The 15,725-nt window shown below is 34.8% G+C and overlaps 1 protein-coding gene across 13 annotated transcripts in view; it reads right to left on the bottom strand.

Annotated features, from left to right (window-relative positions):
* Positions 1–15,725, bottom strand: part of LOC115222757 (myosin-IIIb-like) — a 298,889-nt gene that overhangs the window by 10,893 nt on the left and 272,271 nt on the right. For 12 of the 13 annotated variants that reach the window (XM_036512009.1, XM_036511999.1, XM_036512005.1 and 9 more), the window contains 3 exons: positions 13,735–13,797; positions 12,163–12,237; positions 8,477–9,861 (listed from right to left, as the gene is read on the bottom strand). In XM_036512009.1, coding sequence (XP_036367902.1) covers positions 8,477–9,861; positions 12,163–12,237; positions 13,735–13,797 — 1,523 coding nt within the window. The remainder of the gene's footprint in view (positions 1–8,476; positions 9,862–12,162; positions 12,238–13,734; positions 13,798–15,725) is intronic. The other variant, XM_036512010.1, reaches the window with a different exon arrangement.

The raw sequence follows: 15,725 nt of genomic DNA, 5'->3' as shown, positions 1-15,725 counted from the left end.
TGAGAGGGAAGTATTGCGTGTCTTTGTGTATATATATATATATATATATATATATATAATTAAATTTAGGGTAAAAATTGATATTTATCAATTAGAACCAGTGTTCTAGCATATTAAAGAAAGAATCCGAAGATTAAAATATTTATATATACCAATTAAGGACTGCACACGAAAAGTGGACAGTCAACATGCTAGATATAGACGTCAAATCGCCGTTCTCAGATCAAACTCAACAAAACCAAAGCAATAAACAAGTGAAAAATATACGAAATGTCTATATCTAGCATGTTGACTGTCCACTTTTCGTGTGCAGTCCTTAATTGGTATATATATATATATATATATATATATATATATTGATAAAATCGGTAAGACAACAAAAGAATGAAAGAGACCTTGATATTATGTAAATAGAGGAATTTATCTGTAAATGTAATATGTGACAATTATTTGGTAGCCAAGATAAAACTCCAAGTTTCGGATGCTGAGGTAGAAATCCATGCCACCATCTCTTCAGTTATTCGGCCATCAGAAAAATGCTATCAAAAGTGACCGTTATACAAAGGGAAATTACTGTGTTATTTACTGCTTTTAAGACAAAAGCTATTCGATGGCCGGATAACTGAAGAGATGGTGGCATGGATTTCCACCTCGGCATCCGAAACTCAGAGTTTTATCATGGCTACCGAATAATTGTCACATATTACATTTACAGATATATATATATATATATATAATTTTTGCAGGAAAAAGTTAACAGTTACTTCAAAGTTTCGGCTTAGTAGACAGTCTGATGAGGGTAATTATGCTAAAAGCTTCAAAGTACCGTATTTTAACATGTATAAGGAACCTTTGTGTATCGTGTATAAGGAATCCCCTAATTCTTGGGGCTTAAAATTTGGAAAAAAAGGTTTTGAAAGGGATTATAATACTATCCCTGTTTAAGAGACTCCCATATTTTTTAAGCCTAATTTTTGACAAAAACAGGTTCCTTATACATGTTAAAATACGGTAACTACTGACTTATTCTTTGAAAGGGACTGAGTGATTCTCTGATTTAGTGTCTGACTATAAAACAGTAAATAGGAACATATTTTTAAAAAATGAATAGAAATATTTTTTCACATAATTTTTCCACCTTAATAATTATTAGATAAACATATAATAATTTATAAACATCTAATTATTAAAGTGGAAAAATAATCAGAAAAAACCATTTCTATCAATTTCTTTTTCAAATATATGATAATGTATCAAAGACTTTCTATTTCTTATTCTCCTCTGTGTGTGCGTGCTGGTGTTAACCAATTCATAAGAATATGGTTAGGCCATTTAGCGTGTGAAGTCTGAGTGTGAAAATAAATACATATTTAGACCCTTAAGAGCCTTAAAGTTGAAACAAAATATTTTGTCAGACATATATTTTCAAGAGACAGAAATTCTGAAAGGTATTAAATATTCTTTGCATACAAAAAGTTATGTTGGTCCAAACAAAAAGAACCCTTAGAGCTCCCCCAAACTTTGAATTGTTTTCCCTTAAAACCTGTATTTTTTTTTTCTGAAGTGTCAAGAATTATTCTCAATAAATATTATAAAGATATAGATTGTGGTAAAGTATAAAGATACATTAAGTACAGAACTAATAACTAGAGTTGGATGTGTAGTCAAAGACTGCAATTAAACTTGGAGATACTTAATAGTCTAAGAATATGATGAGGCATGGTAAATAGTTAAAGACCAGGCACTGTGATCAAATGTAGAGTTAGCTAGGGCATAGAACCTAGAGTCAACGGTAGTGTTAGTTTAGGACAGTACTTCAAATAAAATGGTTAAAAAATGAATGGTTCAGAATAAAAAGGCGAGAACAACTGAAATTAAATAAAGTTCAATATAAAAAGAATCCAAGAACTTTGATATAAATTATATCAAGGGAAGTCACACAATACTTTAAGAATATTTTCTTATAATTCTGCTTAAGACATTTCTTGTATAACATTACTATTTGTTTCGGATATAAAATAAAAAAATTATTTCAAGCTATTTGCCTTTAATAAAATACAATACAATTATAAACTATAAATTGATTTGCTGTCTCTTTATTGGATAATACCATCGTTGTTGTTATTATTATTGTTATTATTATGATGATGATGATGTTAAAGTATTGTGCCACAATTTGAAATACAAACATTATAAATAACAGACTTCAACTGATTGAATATACCATCAAGCAAAACTTAGAACTCCAGCTGGCAAAATGATAATATATCCCTTTAAACTCTTTTTTGGATATATATATAAAATTCTAATAACCTTATCATGTTTGGTATTTAGAATAATAATGACTGGGAGAGAAATATTTACATTGTAAACTTGGTGGAATATAAGTAAAATATATACATACAGATATGTAGGATGTGTGTGTGTGTGTGGTATATATATATATATATATATATATATGTATATATACATATATATGTATGTATATATACATATATATGTATGTATATATACATATATATGTATGTATGTATATATATGTATATACACACACACATATATATATATATATGTATACACACACTCACAAACGAATGGTTACATATATATGTTAACTGTTAGTAGTTACTTCTCTATCCACAATTTTCAGAAAGTTTTTGCAGTAACTAGAATAGCAAATTAACATTTTTTTGCTTCTTAAGAAAGCAAATCTGTCAAAGATAGGCATGCCTAAATTCTGGGACACTAGCATAAGGCTATGGTGTGGAAGGAACTTCAACCGATATATACGTGTACTATAAGATTGTCAATGACAATGTATAGGTCACTTTTGTGTGTAGCATGAGATAAAAGTAATACTCTTTATCACACAGACACACACACATATATATATATAAACACACAAAACATACATGTAAATATATACATACACATCATGGTACTCCGTCGGTTAAGATGACGAGAGTTCCAGTTGATCTGATCAACAGAACAGCCTGCTCGTGAAATCAATGTGCAAGTGGCTGAGTACTCCACAGACACGTGGACCCTTAACGTAGTTCTCAGGGAGATTCAGCGTGACACAGAGTGTGACAAGGCTGGCCCCTTTGAAATACAGGTACAACAGAAACAGGAAGAAAGAGCAAGAGAAAGTTGTGGTGAAAGAGTACAGCAGGGTTCACCACCACGCCCTGCCAGAGCCTCGTTGAGCTTTAGGTGTTTTCGCTCAGTAAACACTCACAACGCCCGGTCTGGGAATCGAAACCGCAATCCTACAACTGCGAGTCCACACATACATATACACACACACACACATATAGATACATAAATACACATACGTATTTACGTATGTGTATATGGAATAGGATTTATGTATTGAGGTTATATCATGAAAATTAAATAAATAGAAAAGTAGGTTTATGTAATGAAAATTAGAAAAGTATCTATCTACAGAAAAATTAATTATCTAATCAAAATAAATTATCTATTGAAATATTGTAAATATTTGAATATTACATGTTAAAATTGAAATTAAAATTTAAAAAGAAATTTCTATTCAGACTGAGAATGCAGAAAACTAACACAACAAATGTGAGTAATTCACTACTCTACACAAAACATGCTGAAGTTCTGAAAAATGGTGAATCCATGAAGAATTAATTCTACAATATCTTGGTGAGATCATGGTAATATATTACATGGTAAAGAAGTTTATTCCTTAATTCTTCATATAATGGAAGAATACACACACATATAGATATACATATCCAAGACCCCCTTCGGTCATGAATGACCATGGGATGCACCTAAAAAGTTCCCTTCTGAGGCACAAGTCCGGGTAAGGTTGCTTATGGAAGGCCAGCAGTTTGACCATGCATACCGGCCTCCCCTCTCCACACCACTGATGTTATCCAAGGGAAAGGCAAAGGGGCCGATACAGCTTGGTACTAGTGACGTCGCAACTTGTTTCCACAGATGAGTGAATTGGAGCAATGTGAAATAAAGTGTCTTGCTCAAGAACACAACACAGCCCGATCCGGAAATCAAACTCCTTACCTCATTATTGTAAGCCGATGCTCTAGCCACTAAGTCATGTGCCTTCACTTATACATACATATATATATATATATGCACACATATACATACATACATATATATATATATGCACACATATACATACATACATATATGCACACATATACATACATACATATATACACACATATACATACATACACACATATATATATATATATATATATATATGCACACATATACATATATATATGTATACACGTACACATTTATTTATCCACCCACTTACACCCCTAGTCCCTGAGTCCCCATTCACCCTCTCTTCTAAACCTGACCAGCCATGAAGGTCCTCTTGCAACAAGAACCCGCAGTGCCTTCCGCACTGGAGTACAATGCAGTCTTTGGGTCCAGCAGGGGATATGAACATAGTGATGATGATGAGGAGGAAGAGGATATATATATATATATATATATATTTGGCCTGTTTGCTTAGTCATCAGGGTGGCCTCATTCAAAAGCTAAAATGATGTAAAGCACATTGTGACCAGTGACATATAACAATATTGGATAGTCTGGTCAATCACCTGATATACATATATATATATATATATTATTCACATATATACACAATAAATATACATATCTGTAAAAGCACCCACTGCACTCTCAGAGTGTTAGGAAGGGCATCCAGCTGTAGAAATTCTGCCAGACCAGATTGGAACCTGGTGCAGCCATCTGGCTCGCCAGACCTCAGTCAAACCATCCAACCTATGCCAGCATGGAAAATGGACGTTAATCGATGATGATGATGATATATTATTATATGATCGAACACCACGCATCCTTTTCCAAGTAAGTTTTATCTATATATATATTTGTATATTCATGAATAGATTTCCAGCTTTCAACAATGAGGTTTCAGGTTTTAATCAACTGAATTAACATGAAGGAGACACATGTGTCTTTAATGAAACCCTGAGGCAGAATTAACATGAAACAGTGAGTGCAAACAAAACTATATCTTTGAATTACAACCACAATCCATCCAACACAGTTACTCTCTGCCTCATTATACTAATAAGGTATGAGTCGCCCCAAAGTTAAAGAAAATGAAATTTTCCTAGTACCCCACATGTGATTGAACCCAGGACCTCATGGTTGTGAAGAGAACTTCTCAACCATTCAGCCATACTATGCCCTGGTGACATTTTAGTAATTGCTTTTCATTAGTTTTTCTGGACTTTCAGAGGCCAGTATATATAATATTTTGGCTATTTTTGGCTTTATAAGCAGAATTTAAGTTGTTTCCACTTTGTTTTTTCCATTAGAAGTCAGTACCACTAAAACAGAATTCTGTTTTTCATATGCAAACTTTAATTTAAGCTAGTCTTAACGAACAAGCTTTGTTTAACCCCTTTGATACGAACCTGCCTGAAACTGCCTTGGTTTACCAAGATACAAATTTTCTGTTTCCAAGTGATCCTCATTAAAAAGTTCCATTAAAATTTCATTGTGATTTATGTCCCTAACATCACCCCAATAATCCTTTCCACTGTAGGCACAAGGCCTGGAATTTTTGAGGAGGGGATCAATCGATCACATCAACCCCAACACTCAATTGATACTTAATTTATCAACCTCAAAAGGATGAAAGGCAAAGCTAACCTCGGTGGAATTTGAACCCAGAATGTAAAGACAGGTGAAATACTGCTAAGCATTTTGCTCAGCATGCTTGTCATTCTGCCAGCTTGCTACCTTATAAATATCACCTTAATAATGACAGTTATTTCACTAAATTCTTCAGTATTAAAAAAAAGCAATTGAAACAAAGGTCATGTATTTCTGTAGAGATATGGTAACAAAAGGATTCAAGTGATTGACATCAAAACCTTCTATCAAAGTTCTAAGTTAATTTATATTCCAAACACCAGCTGAATAATGACAGTTATTCTATTAAATTTTTTATTATTTTTGAAATTGAAATGAATGCACAATAGTTCAACAGAAATATGGCAAAAAGGTTTAAGCAATCTAAATTAAAAACTTTCATCAAAATTCTATGTTAGTTTATGTTCCAAACAACAACTTAATAATAGCAAATATTTTGCTAAATTCTTCACTAATTTCAAAACTAATTGAAACAAATGCAGGGTATTTCAGTAGAAAGATGGTAGCTGAATGAATTCACCGTGTCTCATTTTTTTGCCAGTTTCCTGTACTATATATATATTATTTTCTGCCTTGTTTATCTAAGCAATATCATTCACTCTTCCTATGTGTGACATTGAAAAAGAATTTTAATTCAAGGACAAACACATAATGCAACTTCTATCCCATTGAGTTACCCAAGTATTTAACTTTATAAACATATGAATAAGCATTTTCTAAAACATATTTGTGCAAACCTTGCATTTATTATTATAGTAATTAGAAACCTGTTGCTTTTGCCTGGATGCATGGTTCTCTGATTCAGACATGTACTTCACCAAACTTTGGGAAAAACACAGATGCTGGTTAACTACATTGAATCACAGTATTGCTAGGTCAGAATGAGTCTTCACTTTTGATGGGACATAGAAAATTAAAGAGATTGTCTCTGTTACACATTAGTTTGTTCAAGTCTTTCATAGCATCTTTAGGAGAGAAGACCAATGTCTTTGAGAGAGTACAGTAGTGCCTCTAGCAGAGTACACCACCATGATCTCCCATGTTTTTTTGTTATTCCCATGTAGTTTGAAGATGGAAAATTTGTTTTTCTTTTAATGGAAGAGTATATGTGATGATGTGACATTCATGCTTCTCTTAAGATCATTAGTGAAAAGACTTCAACAATATAGTAACAACTGTGTTGTAATATTCATTTCCTGCAAACTCCCGTCCACTTTACCATGCTTACAAACACACACACACACACACATAACTACACAAACACATATGTGAGTATGTGTGTGATTGTGTGCAAGTGTATGTGTGTGTGTGTACATGTTAGGTAACACAACAATACAGTGATGACAATGTGTTTGAAAGTAATGTTCCTTTTTTGAAAAATACATTATTCTGGGGTGGTTTTTTTTTTGGTATTTTTTTCAATATTTTGATTTGTATAATTTCCCATCTCAAAGACATGCAAAGATGGAAGAAAAACATAAGAGTTAAATAAAGAATTTTAAAGAATAATTAAATTTAAGAAAAAAGTTGAAAAAGAAAAAAAAAAAGGTTCCTTGCAGGCTACGGATAGCAGAAGGGAACAGTCTGAAACATGATGCAATAACAAAAAAAAAATGTCTTTAAAAAAATTCTATAGAAATGGAACAAGATATGTTGCGTTGAGTGTGTAGTTCAACAAAGGAACGGAAACAGATGGACAGGCAAGGAGACAAGGCAGTAAACCAATTTGGTCTCAGTAATAATAGTTTTACCAAAAATAGTCATGCCAATGTAAGAAAGAAAAAAATGTTATCATGCATTTTTGTGTGGTTTTGAGAGCAAGACATTAAACCACAAATGAACGAACATCTGATGTGGAAAGAAAGAAAGAAAGAAAGACGCACTGAATGAACAAACATTACTGACCAAAAAAGAAAAAAAGGGAAAATAACACGAACCGACATTGATGAGGAAAGAAAGAAGAAATGAAGAAGAAAGACCCACTTAACAAGACGAGGTCTGGCGATGGTGTTTGCAATCAAGCATTGAGAGATTTCTCCTCTTCCATGGGCTTTGTTAATCTCCACGGATCTGCTTTGCCTAAATAAATGCCCAGGCGACATGGTATGAGGTTGGAATGGATTAGTATCTAAAGAACTATGACTATTGCTCAAACTGGATCTACTTTGATCTTCGGTAAATAGATAAGTATTACTGTAGGACGGATTTTCTGGACTAGATGAATCGGCGTTGATGAACGACTGCGAATCTTTTGAACGGCCGAACGTGTCGGAAGAAACAGTGGCAGCAGTAGAGGAAGCAGATAAGAGAGGTGAGCTAGAATTACTTCGACTAGAACTACGGCTAAAAGGAATATCTATGTAGTAGTTATCACAGCTGCCTAAATACCAGGAATCGTCCAGTTTTTGCCAACATCTATCAACAGGAAATAAAGGACTACTTAATTCAGGAATGCTTTGCTTGCTCTCATCGCTGCTTGGCCTCTGGCTTTCGATGTCGGACGTATCACAATCAGCCATATTCGATTTAAAGCTACAACTGTTTGTGCTTATACTGCACGCTTGTTCATTGGAGTCGTTCTCTACACTTAAACTAAACACACTGACTGTGCTGCCACCTATACTTTCGAAATCTTCCAGTGACGTCCTTCCTTTTGCATCACTGTGATTTGAGTCGCTATAATTCACGGAGCTAGCCTCCTCCAAATTAATTGTCTCTTCACTGATTGCAACTAGACTGCCATCGTCAAAGCTCATTCTTAAGAAAAAGTTCATACCTAAACAGGAATCATAATCCTTAGATGCTGCGTGAATATTTCCAAATTCTTGGCTTTGTTTAGATTCCACAAGGTGACACCTACTATAACTAGTTCTGTCTTCGTGAGAATGGTGATTCTTTAATTTATACAAGTCTTTACGTCCAAATCTTGATCTGTAGGGTCGCGTATCTATACAGGGAGCTCTTGACCGGATTTCATTACATAAGCTGTTTTTGTCATTGCGGTTTTGATCTGAGCAGTTCTGTAGACTTGGCCAATCATTCTCATCGGTGCTTGTCTCGTCCCCATTGTCATTGAAATCGGCCTGACAGTAATAGCCTCCTAGAATACAAGCTGGATGAAAAGCTTCCTCCTCGTCTTCTTCATCCTCCATCTCTGGCCACGAGTCTTTCTCAAAATGTACGCTAATACTATCATTGTCGATGCTTTCGTTAAAGTGGTAATCTAATACAATACTCGGTTTCGGATAACTTTCTGGCTCGGCACACACAGGAAATTTTCGGCCACCATTGTAGCAAGCTTCTTGGTAGTCACTGTTCCTCACATTCGCTGGGTTGCAGTCTTCGCACACTCGACAGTTGTTGTATATCTCACCGCCATCACTTGCTCGTCTATTAACATCAGGCGGCATCAAACCACTTTGACGGAAATCATGACTACGTCTACGATGATTGTTCAAAATCGTACGGATTGAATCGTCGATTGTATTGATCCAGTGGTATTCCTCGTTTACTGGCAGTTTGTTGATCGATTCCGACGATCGCTTTACAGTGGTATCAAAATTTCGAGACTCATCCACCCTCCACTGCACATCTTCAATGCCAGCGGAGAGTTTGTTTTCAGAACTTGGCAACAGTTTCCTTGAAGGACGGATGCTCCTTCGCTCCATTGTCAGATCTTCCCCAACAGGAGGCAGTACACGGCAACTGTTATTTTGTACATGGTTACTCTCTTTGCTTGTTTTATTTGTATTGCCAATGACTAAAACTACAGGGTTGCGATTATATTCCGGCTCCTTAATAATTTCTGGGTTATCTTTCTTGGCCGTTTCCTCCAAAGGGAACTGATAGTTCTCAACGACTATATTGTGTTCAGACCCAATCCATTTCCCAGAAGAATCTGAATTACTAATGGTAGTTTCTATGTTATTCTGCTTCTGGTTGCTATCCATACTATTCTGCACATCACTAACTACAACAGCATTAGTAGCACTAGTGCTAGGCTGTTCCCTCTCATACTCAATACCGACGTGGGCAGGAGGATCATCATACTCAATGCTTTTTTTATAGTTATGCTGTGTGCTGTTATAGGGTTTATTGGCCCGAGGCATTATCTCAGAGCTCTCTGGAGAATCTGTCTGCAAAGATTCCTCTGGCATTGGCCTAAAGATGAAGTAAACAAAAGAAAATTGGTAAATTCTTCACTTCAGAGTCTTCGGCTGCAACAGAACAATTGATGGAAAGGATACAAAATACTCTCTTTCACACACACACACACTCACACGAATGTACACATAAATACATATAAATATAGATACAGATATGGCTGTGTGGTTAAGAGGTTTGCTTCCCAACCGCATGGTTTCAGGTTCAGTCCCACTGTGTGGCACCTCAGAGCAAGCAGCTTTTACTACAATTCTAGGCCAACCAAAGTTTTGTGATTGGATTTGGTAAATGGAAACTGAAAGAATTTCATGTGTGTGTGTGTGTGTGTTGTGTCTTTTTGTCATGTTAAAACCACCCACTACACTCTTGTAGTTGGCATTAGGAAGGGCATCCACCCATAGAATCCATGCCAAAGCAGATTGGAACCTGGTGCAGTTCCCCTGCTTACCAGTTTTCAGTCAAACCGTCCAACCCATGCCAGCATGGAAAATGATGGTAATGATGATGATGGTGATGATGATGATGATCATCATCATCATCATATGATAGTTGTAAGCAGTACTCAATTCCAATCTGTCATAGAAAACATGTCTGACCATGGAGAAATATTATTTAAACTTAAAACATGAAAAGCCAGAAGAAATTGTTGTCCTGGAATGTAAATGGCTGACATTCCACAGACATGAACCTTTAACCCTTTCGTTACCAACCCGGCTGGAACCGGCTCTGGCTCTGAGTACAAATATCTTATGTTCATAAGATTTGAATGAAAATCTTCCACCAAAACTTAGTCACAAGAAGAACTTAGTTATTTTACTAAATTCTTTGTATATACTTAAAATGAATTGAAAGAAACACAGAGCATCTTAAAATAAATACAGTAACAAAAGAGTTAATATAACCATCAGGGAGAATCAAGACTGGTCCTTTAAATTACAGGTAAGCCCATCATGTATTATAGTGTGGAATGTGGCTGAATATACCACAAACAGTTGTCCCTTTAACACAGTGTCTCTCAACCATTTTTTACCTTTGAGGTGCATTTTATTCAGATGAACCCATTTGATGTTTAAAAAAATCCCATCAAATTTCTATAATTGAGTATTATTAGGGATTGTATAAAAATAATTCTTAAAATATCTTGTGTATTGTGGAAGTATAAGTAATTCACTGCACAAATTTTAACAACAAAATCCTACACAGACCCCCACCAAGGGCCATATGGACCTCAGTTGGGAACAACAGGTTTAACATCAACATGAAACTGACTTTGTGTGATAATGTTGACCTTCAACTGATAGGCTTCCATACAGTTTCTATCAAACCGATTTCACTTCACGGGGCTTGGAATGACCAAGGACTACAGAAGAGGAGAGTTGCTGTCACTAAATGGGATTGAACTTGAAACCTTGTGATTGAGAAGTAAACATCTTAACCACTGAACAACCCTTGTGTCCAGGCATATAAAGACATACAAATACACACACACACACACACACACAAATGGGCACACATACACACAACTATTCATGTACACAAACACAACTGTATAACATATACAGACACACACACACATGCACCCCACACACATGGAAGTCTTACAAACTTACCTGTTCTAAATGATGTCAACATAGCAATAAAAAATTAATGAATTCTTCACAAATTACGAAATTTCTTCACAATATAATCAACAAGAATCAAAGCAAGGAATCTTATATGGAATGGTAATATGAAATCAGGGAGATATTTGTATGCATGATAATGATGATGATGTTGTTTAACCTTAATTTGGACATGCTCCAGTAATCCTATGGTTTACGATGCAAAAATTAGGGAGCATTCCCACAATATAATCAATATATTTCTTAGAATTACTGCATTCATTTTGGAATGGTAAATGCTTACTCAAGGAGAGGAAATATCAGGAAAAAAAAATACCCCAGAAATACTGAAGTATTCACAGAATTGTTGAAATACATATTTATATATTTATCAAATGTGTCATATGTGTGGGTTATATAAGGTATACATGCATATATATACATATATATATATGCATATATATATATATATATACATGTATATAATATATATATATATATATATGATATTGTATAATATATGCAATATATACACTATGTATATGCATATATATACTATATATATTATTATATATACATACTATATAATATATATATGTATATATATATATATATATATATATATATAATATATATATATATATATATCTGAATGATAAGAATATCCAAGAGAAATAAACAGTAAAATTGCAAATACTTTTTAATTTGATTGACTCTGAGTTTTTCCTTGATACTCGCAAATGTCGTCTTTCCAGATGGTTTCTCAGTTGGCCTGAAACAAAGAAAAAAAGAAACATTTGTTAGAACTCTTGGAAAACGATGCAGGAACTTCTAACAGCTTTTGTCTTCATCTACCCATAATGGGATTCAGTTCTTGATTAAGCTATTAAGGTGTTCTAGGTTTAGGGTTTACGAAGGCCAAGTTGAGGCACATGATCGTAAGATTGAGGGTTCGATTCCTGGTTCTGGTGTTGCATTGTGTGTTCTTGATTAAAAGACTTCATTTCAAGTTGTTCCAGTCCTTTCAGCTGGTAAAAAATTGATTAATCCTGTAACAGACCAGCGTCCCATCCAGGAAGAAATATATACCCCAGAGAAACCAGGAAACCGTTCCTATACTCCTCATGGAGTAATGTGGACTAATTGCATCAATACAAGGGCAATATTGTGCAAATTATGAGAGCAACCCTTGTCCTTTTTTCAGTAGTGGCTGTGTGATTACAAAGGGCTCAACTGCTACTTAATTTATCGACCCTAAAAGGATGAAAGGTAAACTTATCTCAGTGGGATTTGAACACAGAACATAAGGGGCTAGATGAAATACTGTAATAATAACGGTTTCAAATTTTGGCACAAGGCCAGCAATTTTGGGGGATGGGCTTAGTTGATTACATTGACCCTAGTGCTCAACTGGTCCTTATTTTATCAACCCCAAAAGGATGAAAGGCAAAGTCAACCTCGGCAGAATTTGAACCCAGAATGCAACGATAGACAAAAAGTCACTAAGCATTTTGCTTGGCATGCTACCGATTCCACCAGCTTGCCACCTTATGTAATAACAACAACAACAGCAGCAGCAGCAGCCACAGATTTGCTTGTCAGTTGCTTGACCGTAACCAGTTGAGCATGTCCCTTAGTGGCTGACAATATGTGCATCTCTGACCACGAGCAGAAGTAGTGGGGGAGCATCATAGCCATGTGTTGAGAGGAATTCTTTGGGGTTTGAATAATTCACCTCTGGAAATATGGGTGTTTCATTCAACATCCTTAAACAACCCTTATCTAGGGACCTTTTGAGTGGGACGGGCTACTCGACCTGAAGAAAATGCTAACAGGGCACCACCTGCAAAGACATGCACTGTTTATCTTGATATATGGCTACCATGTCACACACATATAGTTGTGATGCATGTGTCTGATGTACCTTTATCAGTCATGATGGGCATATTAGGATTCATATATTTTTGTACACAGGCGTCACTCCGATGGCATGTGCTGCTCTCTCACTCATTAGTAATAATAATGGTTTCAAATTTTGGCACAAGGGCTGTGAGTTTGGTAAGTTGATTACATCGACCCCAGTACTTAACTGGTACTTATTTTATTGACCCCTAAAAGATGAAAGGCAAAGTCAACCTCGGTGGAATTTGAATTCAGAACGTAAAGAAAGGTTACAATAATAATAATAATAATAATAAGAAGAAGAAGAAGAAGAAGGAGAAGGAGAAGGAGGAGGAGGAATGATGATGATGATGGTGCTAGTACTCACTTAAATCCTGAAGCACTGTCATAATAAGCCATTCCTTTCTTCTCTAAAATTGCTTTGAAGGCACTGAAAAACAGAATGAACCAAATGTATACATGAGGCAACAACATATTAGCACACACTCTCCGTTATTACTTTCCCATACAGCACCACACATCTCTAGGCATTTATCCTGCACTCATTTGTTTACAACACTAATAAGAATTTGACTCTCCGTTTTTAGTTTAATATACACATACATCATATTGGGTTGTCTGGAAAGTTCGTGCCGATTTATAGTAGCTTACCTTTCGACTTATTTTAGAACATGGTTGAGTCCATGAAAAAGGATTTGACGACACCTCCATTTAGAGCACAGTTTAAGCTATCTTTTCGTGGAAGAAGATTTATGTTCCTATAACCTGTGTTAATTCTGTAACCCTTTAAAATGGAAGATAAGAAAGTTCATTTTCGGTATTGATGCTTTGGGAACCAGACAGAAATTGCTGCAGCTTGGCTGGGATGTGTTACCCCACCCTCCATATTCACCAGATATTGCTCCTTCAGATTTCCACTTATTCAGGTCTCTATAGAATAGTCTTAATAGAAAAAGTTTCAATTCCTTGGATGACATAAAAAGATACCTTGATGAATTCTTTGCCATGAAACCACCTCAATTCTGGGAAGAGGGTATTTTCAAGTTAAAGGAAAGATGGAGACACATTGTGCAACAAAATGGTTCATATTTGGTTGATTAAAAATGTAATGGCAAGTATTTATTGACTTTTTTCTTTCCTTTAAAAATTGGCACGAACTTTTCAGACAACCCAATACATACATATATATATATATATATATATATATATATATATGTGTGTGTGTGTGTGTGTGTAAAAAAGTCAAGGTAGAAAATGCTAAAATAACAAGAAGGAACAAGAAAAACAAGGTCGGATCCTTTAGAGTTTTCTTTCGTCAGTCGAGTTCCAGATTATCTTTGCAATATCGAGTATAACCAGCCGAAATTGCAAAGATAATCTGGTACTTGACTGAGGAAAGAAAACTCCAAATGATCCGTCCTTGTTTTTCTTGTTCCTTTTTTGTATCATCTGTCTGGATGTTTTGCATTCTTGTCTTATATTTTATATTTCTTGATATATATATATATAGGCGCAGGAGTGGCTGTGTGGTAAGTAGCTTGCTAACCAACCACATGGTTCCGGGTTCAGTCCCACTGCGTGGCATCTTGGGCAAGTGTCTTCTGCTATAGCCCCGGGCCGACCAATGCCTTGTGAGTGGATTTGGTAGACGGAAACTGAAAGAAGCCTGTCGTATATATGTATATATATATGTGTTTGTGTGTCTGTGTTTGTCCCCCTAGCATTGCTTGACAACCGATGCTGGTGTGTTTACGTCCCCGTCACTTAACGGTTCGGCAAAAGAGACCGATAGAATAAGTACTGGGCATACAAAGAATAAGTCTCGGGGTCGATTTGCTTGACTAAAGGCGGTGCTCCAGCATGGCCTCAGTCAAATGACTGAAACAAGTAAAAGAGAAAAAGAGAAAGAGAATATATATATATATATATATATATATATATATATAATAATTATTTGAGGGAATATTATTCCTAACTTACAGGGAATTCAATTTAGAAATACTAAATCAAATTTCACAAAATATAATATATATATAAAAATGAGAAAAAACCACCTTTTATCAATCTAAAATGAACAATTAAATTACACCATCTAGAAAATTACATATAATAGAAATATTAAAATTAAAATAACAATAATATACTGATGATGAAGTAAATTGCAAAATAATAATAAAAGCATATATATTTTATTATTATTTTGCAATTTACTTAATCATCGATATATTATTGTTATTTTAATTTTAATACTTCTATTATATGTAATTTTCTAGATGGTGTAATTTAATTGTTCATTTTAGATTGATAAAAGGTGGTTTTTTCTAATTTATATATATATATATAACTTTAGATTTTTAT

Source organism: Octopus sinensis, linkage group LG21 (genome assembly GCF_006345805.1).
Source record: "Octopus sinensis linkage group LG21, ASM634580v1, whole genome shotgun sequence".
Lineage (NCBI taxonomy): Eukaryota > Metazoa > Mollusca > Cephalopoda > Octopoda > Octopodidae > Octopus > Octopus sinensis.
Note: the sequence above shows the minus strand (reverse complement) of the source record. Positions and strands in the feature narration are given on the sequence as shown.